This window comes from Symphalangus syndactylus, chromosome X (genome assembly GCF_028878055.3).
Source record: "Symphalangus syndactylus isolate Jambi chromosome X, NHGRI_mSymSyn1-v2.1_pri, whole genome shotgun sequence".
In the NCBI taxonomy this organism is placed as follows: Eukaryota; Metazoa; Chordata; class Mammalia; order Primates; family Hylobatidae; genus Symphalangus; species Symphalangus syndactylus.
In genome coordinates, this window is record NC_072447.2 from 122050555 (window position 1) to 122069538 (window position 18984).

Genomic DNA, 18984 nt, shown 5'->3' on the forward strand with positions numbered 1-18984 from the left:
TCTCTACTAAAAATACAAAAAATTAGCCGGGCGTGGTGGCGGGCGCCTGTAGTCTCAGCTACTTGGGAGGGTGAGGCAGGACAATGTTGTAAACCTGGGAGGCGGAGGTTGCAGTGAGTGGAGATCGTGCCATCGCACTCCAGCCTGGGCGGCAGAGCAAGACTCCGTCTCAAAACAAACAAACAAACAAACACCACTTGTGAAACCTTTCAGTGATAATTTGTAATAAAGCAAATCTTCAAGTAACCTGCATGTTTGGTTAAATGCAGTGTTTTGGTTAATTGAATAGGTTTTAACTTTCCTCTTGGAAATTCTTTCCAAAATGTATGAGAGCTCACTTTTTGGCTTTAGTGAACCTGTATTGATCATAAACTAAAATATAGCTGATGGTGGATAATGTAGTGAGCATTTTCCAGTAGTGCCAGTGAAAAAGCTTGATGATAATTAGTTCGGTTTGATGAACTTAGCCATCCTTTGAGAAAAGTGCATCTCTTTCAGTTGAATTGAAGGAATGGCATGAGCACACTGGCCCAGGAGCCAGACTGTTGGGGCCCAAATCTTATTTCTACCACTTACTAGCTGGATGACCATGGCTCAGTCACTTAACCTGTCTGAGCTCTCCATTTTCTCATCTCTAGCACTAATTCCTCACATGATGTCTTATGGGAAATGTTTTTGGAACAAATAGCAGAGGAATAAGACATTTGTTTAGCCTTTTGTAGTTTTCAGAGCACTTTCTAAAAGAGGAGAAAACTGAGTCCTATATGACAGCCTGGTCTTTGGAAAAAAAAAAAAAGAAAAAGAAAACAGAGTCCTAAAATGACCAGTCCAAGGTCATACAACAAACAGCAAGAGCCAGAATTACACTGTTGCTTTTTTTTTTGGAGACAGAGTTTCACTCTTGTTGCCCAGGCTGGAGTGCAGTGGTGCGATCTCGGCTCACTGCAACCTCTGCCTCCCAGGTTCAAGCGATTCTCCTGCCTCAGCCTCCCGAGTAGCTGGGCTTACAGGCACCCGCCACTACATCCAGCTAATTTTTTTTTTTAATTTTTGGTAGAGACGGAGTTTCACCCTGTTGGCCAGGCTGGTCTTGAACTCCTGACCTCAGGTGATCCACCCGCCTTGGCCTCCCAAAGTGTTGGGATTACAGGCGTGAGCCACCATGCCCGGCCTGTGTTGCTTTTTGACCGGGGGAAGGAGAAGTTCTGCCACCACTAACAGCTCTGGCACAGGTTTCTTAGCAACTTTTACCCTCCTTAAGTTTCTGGGCTTAGTTATGTCTTCGCTGCTGGCCACATATGTGGAAGTCCTTACAGAAACACAAATTTACAGTAAGTTTACTCAAAGGGGAGAATCTGAATTTGGAAAGGACAATAGGATGTCTTGGCATTTTCTCGTTTGTGAAAGAAAGAAATCTGCTCATCTTGCTTTAACTGTTGGTGTCATTATTGTTGTGTTTTTGTGTTGTTTTTCTTTTTTTTTGGTCTGTTTAGTGTCTAAGACAGTTCTCTTATATTTGCAGTAAATCTTTGAGACCAGAAAAGATTCCTAATCATGTATTTGAGATAGATGAAGACTGTGAGAAAGATGAGGTAAGAATGGGGGCAACAGTGGGGATAACTGTGCTAGTTTCCTCACGGTCACTTTGCTGAAAAAGATTTCAAAGGGAATTTCTTGAGAAAATAGGAAGGAAATAATTATTTTGGAATGATCTGTGGCCAGCTTTCAAACTGGGTGCTTTTCAATTTTTTTTTAATTACTATATTTTCAAGTAGGGTTTAGGAAAAAAATCAAGTGAGAGGGGCTATGATTTGTACATAAACATGTTCCCCACCTGTGGGACATGCTTGTGGAGTTGCTTTTCTTGAGTTGGGCATGTGGCGTAGTGATTCATCTGGACTCTCCTGCCTGATAGATTCCTCTTGGGACAGATGGCCCGGATGTCTGTGACATTTCGAGGTGCAGTTCGACTGTTTACATAGTGCAGAAGATTTCCCAGAAGAGAGCCCATACCATTCAGTAAATACTGAGTGCCTACTGTGTGCGTAGCACAGAGCCTTTCATTCTACAGTCAACTATTTTAAATCCTCATGGGGAAGAGGGGACTTTATGTTTTAATTAGGAAATGGGCAGGGCCTCATTCTGTGCCCCTAAATGTTTTGCTAATTAGATGGCAGGCTGGCTGTTGTTTTACTGATAATTTTTGTTCTATTTCAGGACTCATCTTCTTTATGTTCTCAGAAGGGTGGTGTGATAAAACAAGGCTGGTTGCATAAAGCAAATGTAAATAGCACCATCACAGTAACCATGAAGGTAGGAAGTAGTTATTATATTATTCCATCATTTTAACGATATTGGCATAAGTAGCCTATCTGGAAACAATATTTATTTCACAAAGAGCCCTAGCAAAAAAAAAAAAAAAAAAAAAAAAAAGAGGATTCTCACAGACGTATGGAATTTAAAAAATCTAAAACATCAGGATAAATTTAGAAGTGCAACTTTTTAAAGATATATAATGTAATGACTATCTGGTGAATCAGGATGTTTAAAAAGGAGGCTGTCAGTTGAAGAAGGAAAATAGCTTTGAAAAATGGGCATCAGCCGGGCGCGGTGGCTCACGCTTGTAATCTCAGCACTTTGGGAGGCCGAGGCGGGCGGATCACGAGGTCAGGAGATCAAGACCATCCTGGCTAACAAGGTGAAACCACGTCTCTACTAAAAATACAAAAAATTAGCCGGGCGTGGTGGCGGGCGCCTGTAGTCCCAGCTACTGGGAGAGGCTGAGGCAGGAGAATGGCGTGAACCCGGGAGGCGGAGCTTGCAGTGAGCCGAGATTGCGCCACTGCACTCCAGCCTGGGTGACAGAGCGAGACTCCGTCTCAAAAAAAAAAAAGAAAAATGGGCATCAAAGTTTCATATGTAGAAATGACCTTAATGAGTGGAAAGACAAGTAATCCATTTCTTTAGCAAATATTAATTAGGTACTTATTACATATTAGTCACTGTGGGGAAATATGTAGATATCTAAAATGTGGTCCCTGGTCTCAGCCTCCAGACTAGACAAGAAATGTACTATTTTAACTAGTATACAAAGCAGTCCTTTAGTGCAGTCAGAACGGCCTAACTAGAAAGTTTTGTAGTTTGGCAGGATAGTGAGTTTGCATAAGGGGTTTAAGTGAGATGAAAGTTGAAACGTTGAAAAGGATAAAATTGGGCTGGGTGCAGTAGCTCACACCTGTAGTCCCTCCTTCTTTGGGAGGCTGAGGTGGGTGGATTACTTGAGGGCAGGAGTTCGAGACCAGCCTGTGCAACATGATGAAACCCCATCTCTACAAAAAATACAAAAATTAGCCTGGCGTGATAGCACACACCTGTAGTCCCAGCTACTCAGGAGACTGAGGTGGGAGAATCCCTTGAGCCTGGGTGAATCCCTTGAGCCCAGGAGACGGAGGTTGCAGTGAGCCAAGATGGTACCACTGCACTCCAGCCTGGGCAACAGAGGGAGAGTGTATCTCAAAAATAAATAATTTTTTTTTTTTTTACAAAAAAGGATAAAATTGTGCAGAGCCTTGAACACCTTGGACATGAGGTTCACTTATTTGGGAGGCTGTAAAGAGCCATTAAAATCCAAAGGGAAAACAAACTACATGAGGATTCTGAGCAGAAAAACAAATTATGCTCTGATACCAAATATAACTGTTCTTTCAGATAGTCAATATAAAATCATGTGGTTTTTCTGAGGATGATTCACACTTGCATTAAGTATTGAAGGTCATTCTATCTTTCACATAGGCTGCAACTAGAAACCATGGGTATCTACCAAGGGAAGACTCAAATTTTATCTTAATTTAATATTTTGCCTGCTGCCTTCCCTTTGGTGATCATGTCCTGTTCTCACTTTCATTTTCAAGCCCTGAAAATAATGAATCCAAGTTGTAGGATACTTCCTGTATATCGCTTGCACCTAAGCATGGGCCTCAGCAAGTAAGAGAACCCATTTATTGAGGACTTAAAATGTACCAGGCACCATACTGGGTGTTTTATATTTTGTATCTCGTTTAATTCTCATGGCTGCCCTATGCAATAGGTACTGCTAACTATTCTTAGTTTATAGATTTGGAAAGTGAAGCTCAAAGAAATTCAATAATTAACCCAAGGTCCCACAGCTCCAAGGTTTCAGAGGTAGGATTTGAACCTAGGTAGGCTGATGTCAGAGCCTATGCTCTTAACCAGCATACTATCAGTGCTCGCCAGCTGAATGAGACTCAAGGGTTTATTACAATATATTTCCTGCCAGTTTTCAGGTTCAGAAATGTACGTGTGAAGGTTACATTTCTGTGTGAATTATCAGAAAATGATTGTATCGTTTTTGACTGCATTCCCCTTCCCATACATTCTCAAAATATTCAAATAGGGCCAGGCAGGAGGCTCATACCTGTAATCCCAGCACTTTGGGAGGCCAAGCCTGGAGGAGCGCTTGAGCCCAGGAGTTCGAGGCTGCAGTGAGCTATGATCGCACCACTGCACTCCAGCCTGGGCAACAGAATTAGATGCTGTCTCTAAATTAAATAAATAAATGCATGAAGGAATGAATGGTTTTACCCACATTTAAGCCTTAGCCTCACATTAAGTAAATGTGCAAAAATCTGGATTCATAAAATAAGATGTTAGGAAATTAATACCTTTACAGAATAATTTGCCACAGATTCCTTTAGTTTAATACCTTTCAACTTTAATTTGCCTTACAAACAACTTCTAATTTTGTAGGAGTCCATATATTATAAGCCAAAAAGCACATGCTTTACATTTTCTCTCATAATTTGTGAAATACACATTGATTAATTGATGTGATGGGAGGAATTGATGGCCTCTCAAAGATGTCTATGTCTTAATCCCTGAAACCAGTCAATGGTCCCCTACATGGCAAAGAGGAATTAAAATTACTAATTGTCAGGAGGGACGGTATCCTCAATTATGCGGGTGGGCCCAGTGCAATTTCAAGAACCCCATAAGTGGAAGAGGGAGGCAGAAAAGGACAGTCAGAGAAAGAGATGTAAGGACAGTCAGGGAAAGAGATGTGAGAACAGAAGGAGGGCCAGAGAGAGATGCTGTGTTGCTGGCTTTGAGGATACAGAAAGGAGTCACAGGCCGAGAAATGCAGGCAGCTTCTAGAAGCTGCAAAAGGCAAGAAAATGGATTCTCCCATGCAGCATCCAGAAAGGAACATAGCCCTGCTGACACCTTGATTTTAGCCCAGTGAGACCCATGTCAGACTTCTAACCTGCGAAACTATAAGATAATAAATTTGTGCTATTTTAAGCCATCAAATTTGTGGTAATTTATTACAACAGCAATAGGAAACTAATACAATTAGTTAGGCAAAGATTGATTGTTCAGCTTGTGTGTTTCTTATCCCTGAGCTTGGAAACTCTAGCACTAACGGTGGCCAGGCAGGAGCCATGAATTCATAGAGTGTGTGGTGGGTCCGAGGCAACCTGGTGACCACATAGCCCACAGCTGAAGGGGACAGCTGCCACTTGTCTCCAGCTAATTGTTGTTTTGCTGCAGCTGAGCTAGGCTCTTTGCTTTGCCTCTTTTTATCCTCAGCTGCTCATATTCTGGCTGTGTGTGTGTGTGTGTGTGTGTGTGTGTGTGTGTGTGTGATCATTAACATATAAAAACTTTTTTTTGTTTTTTGAGATGGCTCCTTGCTCTGTTGCACCAGGATGGAGTGCAGAGGTGCAATCTCAGCTCACTGCAACCTCCACCTCCCGGGTTTAAGCCATTCTCCTGCCTCAGCCTCCTGTGTAGCTGGGATTACAGGCACACGCCACCATGCCTGGCTAATTTTTGTATTTTTATTAGAGACAGGGTCTCACCATGTGGCCAGGCTCGTCTCGAACTCCTGATCTCAAGTGATCCATCTGCCTCGGCCTCCCAAAGTGCTGGGATTACAGGTGTGAGCCACTGTGCTCGGCCTATTTCTTGCTTTTTAAAACCTCTACCAAACATCAGGCAAAGGAAGGAAAAGAGGAATAAACCAAGTTAATTGGTGATATGAAGCTACACAACTTTTATCTTTATTTTTATCATTTATTTATTTGTTTTTGAGACAGTTTCACTGTGTCGCCCAGGCTGGAGTGCAGTGGCGCGATCACGGCTCACTGCAGTCTCAAACTCCCAGGCTCAAGCAGTCCTCCCACTTCAGCCTCCCAAGTAGCTGGGACCACAGGCACATAGCACCGTTCACAGCTAATTTTGTTTGTTTGTTTTTGGTAGAGATGGGGTCTCCCTATGTTGTGCAGGCTGGTGTCAAACTCTTAGACTCAAGTGATCCTCCCACCTTGTCCTGCCAAAATTCTGAGATTACAGGCATCAGCCACCATGCCTGGCTACTACACAGCTTAAAAAAAGTTAATAGGAAATACTTTGAAATGCAAAGGCCATATTGTGGTTTGGGAACTGTTTCTGGTTATGAGTTTCATTTATCCCCACTCTTTTCCATTATAAATTATGAATCTCCATTTTGGATTTCTGGGAGCTAAATATATATCCTTTACTCTTCTGATTTCATCTCCTGAGCCATAGCAGTAGTGTTGTATTTCAGAATTTGTCACAGCTAGAAGGGGAATCAGAGGAAGGTTCAGCTAGAACCCTCTGAGGCATTTTGCCAAGATTACTTTTTCCTCTAATAATTGTATTTTGGGCCAGGCGTGGTAGTTCATGCCTGTAATCCCAGCACTTTGGGAGGCCAATGTGGGAGGATCACTGGAACCCAGGAGTTTAAGACCAGCCTAGGCAACATAGCGAGACCCTGTCTCTACAAAAATGAACAAAATTAGCAATGTGAAGTGGTGCTCCCCTGTAGTCCCAGGTACTTGGGACGTTGAAGTAGGAGGATCACTTCAGCCTGGGAGGTCGAGGCTGTAGTGAGGCGAGATTGCGCCACTGCACACCAGCCTGGGTGATAGAGTGACACCTTATCTCAAAAAAAAAAACTGTTTTAACTGTTATTTAGTTCAACATTATTGAAATTAGTTGGAACTGCAGTGTTGACACATCATTTTTTCATGTTCTCTTTCTGTATCAATACAGGGCAAGTGAGTGTATGGGGCAGAGGATTGAAAAGGGGGAGCAGTTTTATAGTTTCCAGGCTAGAACTTGAAGTGAGGGCCAAAGCGCAAGTCCAGGCCTGTGAACCAAGGCACACTGGGAGAGTCTGGTTTGTACCTTTCAGTGCTCTGTTACAGGGTGGAGGATCATATAAGTTCTTCCTGCATCGAGTCTGGATTGTTTCAGGCATAGGAGGCTAAAGCTAAAGATGCGGTGAGCAGCTGACCCAGCTCTTGGATAATTGGAAAAGGCAGAGGCAGAAGAACTGAGACAAAGGGTTGGCAGAGTTTGAGAGGAAAGTTTCTATGTCTTTTTTTTCTACTATGGTAATGTTTGAAGTGAAGAATACTAATGAAGCTCATAAGCAAATGGGAAGATGACTCAGGTGTGCTATTATCTGAGTCATTTCCCCAATCCTGGAGGCAGGTTTATCCTTAGAGCATCTGGAGTTCCCTGCCCGCTAGAAACTCCAGCCCACACTGGTAAGAAGCGTTGGTAGATTTAGCAACCAGCACCTCAGGGCCAGAGCTTGCAGAGTTGAGAGCAAAGAATCTTTTCTTTTTGGAAAATCCAAGCTTTGATAACCCCTGCAAACTCACGGAAGACTAACTAGGAAGCAACAGCAGATCTGATTATTAATCATGACTCAGTGGCAAATAACAGCCTCCATAAGCCAAGCTTCTTCCCTGTGTTTTATCTGAGCTTATTTGATGTCCTGTGGCTTGACGCTGGCCTGCAGATCCCTCTGGAATTACTAGGGAATAAAAGCAAGGTATCTTGGTGCCTTTTAGAGAGAGGAGTACGTTTAAGCGTCTTTATTCGTTAAGAAATTTCTAAATTTTAAAAATTATGTGCTGGGCACAGTGGCTCACGCCTGTAATCTTAGCACTTTGGGAGGCCAAGGCAGGAGGATTGCTTGAGTTTGGGAGTTCGAAACTAGCCTGGGCAACACAGCGAGCCCTATCTCTTCAAAAAATAAAAAAATTAGCTGGGCATGGTGACGCATGCCTGTATTTGCAGCTACTTGAGAAGCTGAGGTGGGAGGATCGCTTGAGCCTGGAAGGTCAAAGCTACAGTGAGCTGTGATTGCATGACTGTACTCCAGCCTGACTGACAGAGCAATACTCGATCTCTTAAAAAAAAAATTACAATCAGTTTTTTGGAAAGTTTGAAATTATGCACAACTTTAAACTGATTTTAGAAATAGGTCTGAGTTGTTTTGCTGGACATTTTGACTGTTAGAAATAAAGGAATCTTCCCAGGCATTCATGACCAGCCTGAGCAACATGATGAAACCTCGCCTCTACAAAAAATACAAAAGTAGTTAGCTAGGCGTGGTGGTGCACTCCTATAGTCCCAGCTACTCTGGAGGCTGAAGTGGGAGGATCACCTGAGTTTAAGAGGTGGAGGTTGCAGTGAGCCAAGACTGTGCCACTGCACTCCAGCCTGGGTGACAGAGTGACACTCTGTCTCAAAAAAAAAAAAAAAAAGGAAGGGAGGGAGGACTCTAATAGCAAGGAAGGGAGGAATCATATCGTGAGAGAAAGTGCAAAAATAAAACAAAGGAAAGAGTATTAGAAGAGACTCAGCAAAGTGCAGTTGATAAAAGGGAATTAGAAGATTCCAACTTTATAAGATCTTTTGAGAAAGCAACCCCATGGCCTTTAATGCAATCTAAATAATGTAGCCATAGTAATTTGTATATGGGTTGCTGTAGACAGTTCAAGCTTCCTAGCTAGCTTGCCAGCAAGTTTTACAAGGACATTCAAGTTGATAGTTCTTGCAATGACTTGCAATGCATTCAAGTCGATCGGCTGTAGGGAAAAGAGGGGCTGGTAGAGGAACTAGGCTGAGTTCTTCGTATTGGAAGATTAGAAGACCCCATATTTATAGGATAAAAATTTATATTTTCCTCAATATATAGCTTTCCCCCTGCTCTGGTCAGTTGAGATATAATCTGCACCACCTTCTGAAATGGGCATATTTTCCCAGAAGTGCTTGCTGAGTATAACCTCATTGTTGGCTGAGAAACTTGCCCTGAGGAGCCTGGGCTACAGGAAAGCTGCGAATAATGTGCATCACTCCACGAGTCACAGTGCTCCGTGCCCAAGCACTTCCTCTCACTGAAGAAGATGCATCATGCAGTTCTTGCAGAAGCTCTGTTGCGCTGGGTATGGTGGCATGTGCCTGTAATCCCAGCTACTTAAGAGGCTGAGTCAGGAGGATCACTTGAGCCCAGGAGTTTGAATTGAGCCCAGGAGTTTGAAGCTGCAGTGAGCTATGATTGTGCCACTGCACTCCAGCCTGGGCACAAAGCGAGACCTCATCCCTTTTTTTTTTTTTTTTCAAAAAACCCCCAAAAAACAAAAAACCAACGCTCTGTTGGTTGTTTGGGTGCAGTGAACATTTAGCACTTGTAATTTGCTTTGTTCTTGGTATTCAAGTTAAAACAGGACAAGCCTTATCATAGTGATTAATTTCGTCAATTGGTGGTTTCTAGTTAATGAGGATGTACCTTGCTGCCACTCTTGAATTCCTGGAAAAGTATTAGAAAGAAGTTTTAAGATGTCATAGAGAATACACGATCCTTTAGACAGAAACCACAATCCTAACAGACCCCTATTAATTTACATTCTGTCTTTCGCAAGTAGCTGCTAGAGACATCTGCTTTATTCAACTTCTTTTCATATCAATGAAGGAATTTAATGTGGGCTTAGATAGCTGTGATATTGGACATAGCCTTCCCCTGGTATTTAGAACTGTTTCTCCTAAGAGATATAATGATATATGGAGGAATTTAATCTTCAGGGTGGTTTTTCATTTTTAAAAAAATTGCTGCAGATTCTTGGCCAACTCCTGGGACACCCACCTTTATGCATCTTTTTGGCTCAATTTGGTCACATTCCTCTAGCTCTCTCCTCCCCATTCTCAGCAATTAAACGCTGAAGTGCCTTGATATGATATCGGGGTTGCAAGTTCAACTGGTTGATGTATGACTCACTTCTAGTGCCCTTTAAAATTTTTTTGGCACAAAAAGAGCCATTTGTTATATATCCAGAGTCCAAAAGTCCTTAAATCCTTAACTCTTCCAGGAGGGATTTTTCCTCCTCTGCAGTGGGAGACCATCAAATCAAATGAGGATTTGACCTAAGAAAGCACATACAATATTAAAATAATTGCTGGGAGGTCAAGGTCACTATGTGTGTTAGAACAAAAGGAAGAGAAAATATTTTATTTTTGATATGTTAGTCCAATTGTATTCTCAAATCTACCAGACTATCTCTTACAGCTAACAAATGGATTGCATTCATTTATTATGTGTAAGAGTTTTTTTTACTAATTTGTTTTTTATGTTTTGTTTTCTCTCATTCATATTACTTCTCAAAAACCATTTATTAGGTGCTTCCTATGTGTCAGACACTATTGGGTATCAACAAATTCATGACCAAATAGATAATTTCTTCATTTAATTTTTTCAGAGACAAGGTCTTACTATATTGCCCTGGCTAGAGTGCAGTGGCACAATCATAGCTCACTGCAGCCTCCAACACCTGGGCTGAAGCGATCCTCCTGCCTCAGGCTCCCAAGTACCTGGGACTACAGGTGCATCCCACCATGCCTGGCTACCAAATAGATATTGAATGCCTTGTTAATACAAGGTATTAGCATTGTGGAGGGTAGAGAGAAGTGTCAGATGTAGAGCTTAAAACCTTTTTGGGAAGGTGGGCTGGGCACGGCGGCTCACACCTGTAATCCCAGCACTTTGGGAGGCCGAGGTGGGCTGATAACTTGAGGTCAAAAGTTCGAGACCAGCCTGGCCAACATAGTGAAACCCTGTCTCTACTAAAAATACAAAAATTAGCCAGGCGTCATGGTGTGCACCTGTAATATCAGCTACTCGGGAGGCTGAGGCACGAGAATCTCTTGAACCCGGGAGGCAGAGGTTGCGGTGAGCTGAGATCGCACCATTGCACTCCAGCCTGGGCAACATGGTGAGACTCTGTCTCAAAAAAACAAAACAAAACAAAAAACCACCTTTTTGGGGAGGTGAGACACACAATAAAAATAATTGTTTAAAGATGGTACAGTGACCAAGTGCTACATGAATCTAGATCATTGTGGCCTGGGGTCAGAGAAGGCTTCTTGAAGAAGGTGGGGCCTCGAAGGAAGTGAATCAGAAAGGAGAAAGTGTGCCAGGCAATATGTATAAGGCAGAATGGTTAGGTGAAGCTCAGTAGTCATGGGAGATGAAGTTGATTTGGTCCTTTGGTATCACCTTGTGCCTCCATTTCTCTTCTGTAATATGGAGGGCATAACAGTAATAACCACACAAATTGTTACTAGGATTCAATGAAATAATACAAGGAAAGCACTTAACCAGAGACCGTAATGCACAAAGCACCCCACAGATGTTAGCAATTGTTGTTATTTTATATTATTAGGATTGTGGGAGGGCCTTGAATGCCAGTATCTGGCATGTGTGCCTTATTATGTGAGTAATTGAGAGTCATTGATTATTTGAGCAGTGTCATGCCGTGCTGAAATACATCTGATAAAATAATTTATCTGTTAATGAGAAGGGTAGATTGTAGACCCCTCCTACTAGACTTGGCTTTAAATCAAATAGTTGAAGAACTCTTCAGTGCCCAGATATAGTAGAATTATTTAAGAAAAGCTATTTGATTTTTACTCAGTTTCTCAGTGGGTAGGACAGTGTCATTTATTAAAACTTGGGGCCGGATGTGGTGGCTCATGCCTGTAATGCCAGCACTTTGGGAGGCCAAGCCGGAAGGATCACTTGAGGTCAGGAGTTTGAGACCAGCCTGGGCAACATGGTGAAACCCTGTCTCCACTAAAAATACAAAAAGCTTAGCTGGGTATGGTGACACACACCTATAGTCCCGCCCACTTGAGAGGCTGAGGTGGGAGGATCGCTTGAACCCAGGAGGCTGAAGTTGCAGTGAGCTGAGATTGTGCCACTGCACTCCAGCCTGGGCAACAGAGTGAGACTTCATCTTGAAAAGAAAAAAAAAAACAAAACAAACAAACTTGATAGGACTGTAAATGACATGATGGAGAGAGGTGAGATATATATCAGGTTGCCAACGTAGTGGTAGGGGTTCTTTAGCAGGATGAAGTTCCTGGCATTCTGGTGTCGTTACTGCAACTCACTTTTCTAAGTCCTGTGGTTTTTTTCCCCATTGTTTCTTTCATTTTTGTGCAGAACAGTTCTAAGACCCAGTATGTCTCTGTCTCTCCTGCTTTCTCCTTTTCCTTGCTGGCTCTTCCACTGTGTTCTGTCTGAGACATTAGGCAAGTTCCCCCACATCATTTCTACATTGCTCCTGGCCTACCTACTCTGCCTCTAAACCTTTGAAGTATCCTTTCTAAGAGCTTCTGGTTCATGCAATTTAGCAGTAAATAATTACCCCTCTAGGTAACACACAATAGGTAAACACTCTTGGGATTTGTTGTATAAAGTGATTAAAGGTTTTCCTACTTTCTTTTCTTTCTTTTTTTTTTTTTTTTTTGACACAGGATCTTGCTCTGTCTTCCAGGCTGGAGTGCAGTGGTGCAATCTCTGCTCACTGCAGCCTCTGCCTCCTGGGTTCAAGCACTTCTCCAGCCTCAGCCTCCCAAGTAGCTGGGATTACAGGCATGCACCACCACGCCCGACTAATTTTTGTATTTTTAGTAGAGACAGGGTTTCACCATGTTGGCCAGGCTGGTCTCGAACTCCTGACCTCAGGTGATCCACCCACCTCGGCGTCCCAAAGTGCTGGGATTACAGACCTGAGCCGCCACCCCCAGCCGTTTTCCTACTTTGAGGATACTAAGTGCTCCAACTTTCCTTCCTATGTTTAATCTTTGATGCAGCTGAATGACAAAAGGCCTTTGTTCCTGCTCCAGAAGGGGTTCAAAAAGGTTGTCATCTGACCAGGCACAGTAGCTCACACCTGTAATCCCAGCACTTTGGGAGGCTGAGGTGGGTAGATCACTTGAGGCTGGGAGTTCAAGACCAGCCTGGCCAACATGGTGAAACCCCATCTCTACTAAAAATACAAAAAAGAAAAAAAATTAGCCAGGCGTGGTGGCATGCACCTGTAATCCCAGCTACTCGGGAGGCTGAAGCAGGAGAATTGCTTGAATCTGGGAGGCAGATGTTGCAGTAAGCCAAGATCACACCACTGCACTACAGCCTGGGCAACAGAGCATGGCTCTGTCTCCGAAAAAAAAAAAAAAAAAGTTCATCATTCCAACAGCTTGGGGCCTTCAGCAGACTTGGCAGGACCTGATTCTATAGAATCAAATCCTTTGGCTTGCTCTCTGTTTTATTGTTGTGGGTGGTCTAAACGGGCCACTCTTCAGGATCCATGTTCCTCACTGAGTAAGGTGGGGCATTTTCGCTGTGTTCACCATCTAACAAAAATAATAAAGACAAGGAGGAGGAGAAAGAAGTGTGGGCATTACGGAGAAACACAATTCTGTTGGATGAAACCACTGGAGAATCTGCTGGAGAATCTGTGCTGGAAATGGGATTATTCATTCATTGTTTATTCATTTTGAAACATTTTATTGAGTCCAGGCATTGTTATAGGTACTGGGGGGATAACAGCAGTAGATGAAACATGAAACTTCATGGGCTAGAAAGAGACGGCAAATAAAACAGATAGATGAATAACATATTTGTATAGGGATCACTCCATGAAAAAGACATAACTGGGTGCTATGATGAGGGCAGGTGGTACGGAAGGCCTCCCAGAGGAGGGGAGATTCAAGCAAAGACCTGAAAGGAGTAAGAAAGTAAACTGTGTGGATAGTGAAGAAAGAGGATTCTAGGCTGAGGAAACAGGAAGTACAGAGACTCGAAGGAGCTTACTTCAGATATTTGAGTAACAGCAGATAAGCCAGTGTAGCTGGAGCAGAAAGATTAGAAATAGAGTCCAAGGAAGGCCAGACGCGGTGGCTTATGCCTGTAATCCCAACACTTTGGGAGGCCGAGGCGGGTGGATCACGAGGTCAGGAGATCGAGACCATCCTGGCCAACGTGGTGAAACCCCGTCTCTACTAAAAATACAAAAAAAATAGCTGGGCGTGGTGGCGGGTGCCTGTAGTCCCAGCTACTCAGGAGGCTGAGACAGGAGAATGGCGTGAACCCAGGAGGCGGAGCTTGCAGTGAGCTGAGATCACGCCACTGTACTCTAGCATGGGAGACAGAATGAGACTCCATCTCAAAAAAAAGAGAGAGAGAGAGAGAAGAAATAGAATCCAAGAAGTAATCTGAGGCCAAATCCTGTGCAGTGTTCTGGGCTATAGTGAGGATTTTAGATCTTACTGTAAAGTAAGATGGGAAGCCATTGGAGGATTTGGGCAAGATTCTCTTTGTAGCCATTATCCTATTCTGATTCCAGTTCTATCAGTGACTTGCCTGTGTGAACCTTTTTTTGTTTTGTTTTGAGACGGGGTCTTGCTCTCTCGCCCAGGCGGGAGTGCGGTGGTGTGATCTCGGCTCACTGCAGCCTCCACCTCCCGGGTTCAAGTAATTCTCTCACCTCAGCCTCCCGAGTTGCTGGGATTACAGGGGTGCGCCACCACGCCTGGCTAATTTTTGCATTTTTAATAGAGACGGTTTCACCATGTTGGCCAGGCTGGTCTCGAACTTCTGACTTCAGATGTTCCACCCGCCTCGGCCTCCCAAAGTGTTGGGATTAGAGGCATGAACCACCACTCCTGGCCGCCTGTGTGAACTTGAATGAGCTCTTGGTCCCTCAGTTTGCTGTTACGTAAAATGTGGATAATTTAATGCCCCAAGAGGCATTAAAAGAATTAGCTATTGGTTACAAAAGACTTGCAGCCTTCAAATGACAGGTATGATACAGAGTAATTACCATTATTCTATATAGTCGTTAACACCTGTCTTCTTTTAGAAATGTAAAAAAATACATATAAACTTATACCCTAAATAACTGCATTGTGGAGATTTTTTAAATGTCTAGGAAGTTATGTTTCTGATTTCCCTTTGATTTCCATGGGAGAGATTTAGTATATTCCTTTCTTCCCTGCAAAAGATATCTTAAAAGCTTCTCAGAAGTTGAAACCCAACATGTATCATAAAATATTAGAATGAGAAAAGATCTTACAATTTGTTGTTGGGCAAAGTCTGATTTCTACATAGAGATGACTTTTAAAAATATTCCTTACTGTCCAAACTGTGTTTCTAGTGTATGAGAAATCACGTGGGGAGAGTAGCTTCCAGGCTAGGAAGGCTGCTGTGTTATTTGTTCAAGTTGAATGAAATTATTCGTAGATTGTGGAAGAATATGATCTTACAGATCATCTCATCTGATCTCATCATTTTACAAGTGAGTAAACTGAGAGAAGCAGAGTCTTGAGGACAATTTCACTGCTGGTTAGCAGGAGATACTGGCTGAAATTGTATCATAAGACTTTCAGGCAACTGCTCTTTCTGAGTGCTCTTTCAGGCATCATGTTCTCTCCCCAGATTCATAAGCTACCTACCCTAGTGTCACATTTAGATATAATTGCAATGTTACAGGAAGTGATTTGCTGTAATTTCATATCCCTTTCCATCTCCATTGTAATGATGTGCTTTGCTAATATTGGAAGTGGTGGCTGCCACAGAATTTCTTTGCTTGGTGAGGCAGCTGTATGTGAAAAAAAAATTTCCCAGACTATAATTTGACTGTATGCCACACATGTTTTGCTCTGTATTTTTTCTTCTTCTGCCTCTCTCTTTGTTGCTGGCTGTTGACTCTGCAAGTGGATTCTATAGGCTGTACCACTGAAGCGGCAGAATTTCAGTTTTAGATTTGAACAATTCAAATCTAAATTTTTTCATATTATTTTTTTCATGTTACTTTTAGCTTGAAAGATGTGTTCTAATTTTGTTATAGATAATTATTGTGATAACTTTAAAAAGCAATGTGTTACACAGTTAGTGTTCATTACATGTTATTCATTTGAAGTGATCTCAGCATGTAATTTTAAGCCTTCTATTCCCATCATTTTAATGAGAGATGTGAAGCATTGTCATGAAAATCAGCAAACAGGCTGGGCAGGGTGGCTCACTTTGGGGAGGCTGAGGCAGAAGGATCCCTTGAGCTCAGGAGTTCGAGACCAGCGTGGGCAACATAGGGAGACCCTGTCTCTACCAAAAATAAAAATAAAAATAAAGAAAATAAGCAAACATACATATATAATCATCATTATGATTAACATTTTCCTTTAATATTAATCTAGATTTCTTCCAGCAAACTTAAATGTGGATTAATTGAATACGAGAATATATGTATATATTCTCACATATATGAGATATGTAAATATATGAAAGATATAAATATACCCACACATTCTCTTTCTGTTCCTTTGTATACTAATACAATAACATTTAATTGGCTGGCATTGCAAAACAAGCTGATGTTTTCTGCTAGGACTCTTTTCTGTTGATAGCACATAGCCCACGTGGCCTCTTCCTGAGAGAGAAGCTGTAGCATTTATCAGTCTAACCTGTTAGGGTATTCCTTACACTGATATATATTTTCGTCATTCATTAAAAAAATCAATGATATTTATACAAGTCAAAAATAACTATCAATGTTATTTATTTTTACTGGTTTTTCTAAAAAGAAATGCCCCTTAAGGCTTTTATATATTTTGCTTGGTCATGCTATGGAGAAATAAATTGATGTTTCAGGTAGTTTGCCAGACGTTAAGTTGTTGGCAAGAATGACCTTGCCAAATAATACTCTTTCCATAATTAAAGTTCTCAAAATGATCAGGGATCATATTGGATAATCAGATGGGTGATTAAAAATGACAAGCTTAAATTTTAAAGCCAGGTTCTTTGAATAAGACAAGATGCATAGGAATGCATTTCCTGAGTAATCACCAGGAGTCTATTTCCTAGCTTCTCTTCCCATCTCACCCTGAAGTGACTTCAGAGCTGTCATCCTCGGAAATTGCAACTTGAATAAGCTCTGCCTTTCACTGTGACAATTGCTTGACATAGCCTGCAGTTTGTGACTTATTGAAAGAAGCATCAATTCATCAGAGAGCTCCTAATCCCTTTTCTCGCCTCTTTTATCAGACTCTCAAAGTCTGTTTTTAGGGGAGAATAGACGGACAGCATGAACTCATCAGGCAGTCCCCAACCTTTTCCTGTTCCTGTGGGCTTTGCTGTGAGTTGTAGCAACAGGCTACTCCTTAACTATGGTGAATCCCTAACTCCAAACAAATGGCTTAGTTCCATTAGGCCTGTTGATTTAAAGCTCAGCACTTGGGGCACTCAACAACAACTGGCAGGCAACTAATGACTCTGTGCTTCCCTGTGAGTGCCCTGTAAACTGGACTTTCAGAAGCAAAGACAGTGGTACAGTGTAGATGAGTACATGTGTAGGTGAGATGGAAATACGTAATGTGGGTATATGTATATATGTATATATATGCTTTTTATATTTATTCTTGGATTCGTGGTAATAGAAACCAAATTTAAAGAACAGGCGACCTACAAATTGGGAGAAAATTTTCGTAACCTACTCATCTGGCAAAGGGCTAATATCCAGAATCTACAATGAACTCAAACAAATTTACAAGAAAAAAACAAACAACCCCATCAAAAAGTGGGTGAAGGACATGAACAGACACTTCTCAAAAGAAGACATTTATGCAGCCAAAAAACACATGAAGAAATGCTCATCATCACCGGCCATCAGAGAAATGCAAATCAAAACCACAGTGAGATACCATCTCACACCAGTTAGAATGGCCATGATTAAAAAGTCAGGAAACAACAGGTGCTGGAGAGGATGTGGAGAAATAGGAACACTTTTACACTGTTGGTGGGACTGTAAACTAGTTCAACCATTGTGGAAGTCAGTGTGGCGATTCCTCAGGGATCTAGAACTAGAAATACCATTTGACCCAGCCATCCCATTACTGGGTATATACCCGAAGGACTATAAATCATGCTGCTATAAAGACACATACACACGTATGTTTATTGTGGCACTATTCACAATAGCAAAGAGTTGGAACCAACCCAAGTGTCCAACAACGATAGACTGGATTAAGAAAATGTGGCACATATACACCATGGAATACTATGCAGCCATAAAAAATGATGAGTTCATGTCCTTTGTAGGGACATGGATGAAACTGGAAAACATCATTCTCAGTAAACTATCGCAAGGACAAAAAACCAAACACCGCATGTTCTCACTCATAGGTGGGAATTGAACAAGGAGAACACATGGACACAGGAAGGGGAACATCACACTCTGGGGACTGTTGTGGGGCGGGGGGAGGGGGGAGGGACAGCATTAGGAGATATACCTAATGCTAAATGATGAGTTAATGGGTGCAGCACACCAACATGGCACATGGATACATATGTAACAAACCTGCACATTGTGCACATGTACCCTAAAACTTAAAGTATAATAATAATAAAAAAAGAAATGCATGTTAATGTATTCTGTTGCCATCATTATAGTTTTAAAATAAAAGTAATGAAAAGTCAAGCTAAAAAAAAAAGGATCTAATCATGGTTTGCAATTAAATGGGAAAAGTGCTATAGGGAAAGGGTCAGGAGATTCAGATATCAAAATGCTTTATACATTTCAAAGTGTTAAGTCTTAATTATTGTTCTCTAAACATTTGATTAACTGAGGGTAAATCATGTGATTTTCATTCACTATCTTAGAAAAATGAAGATAATGATAATTCCTAACATCTTGTCAGGGTTGTCTGAAGATTGTCCAGGCACAATGCCTGGCAAGCCTTTGAGGTTTTTAGTTCAAAGAAACTATTCAAATGCAGTGTATATGTAACAAATGTATCATTGCTGGGTTT

The 18984-nt window shown here is 41.9% G+C and overlaps 1 protein-coding gene across 3 annotated transcripts in view; it reads left to right on the top strand.

The window, feature by feature from the left end:
- The window catches only part of DOCK11 (dedicator of cytokinesis 11), a 203180-nt gene that overhangs the window by 51369 nt on the left and 132827 nt on the right, over positions 1 to 18984 (top strand). For all 3 annotated transcript variants that reach the window (XM_055267319.2, XM_055267320.2, XM_063634851.1), the window contains 2 exons: positions 1523 to 1592; positions 2218 to 2313. In XM_055267319.2, the coding sequence (XP_055123294.1) occupies positions 1523 to 1592; positions 2218 to 2313 (166 nt within the window). The remainder of the gene's footprint in view (positions 1 to 1522; positions 1593 to 2217; positions 2314 to 18984) is intronic.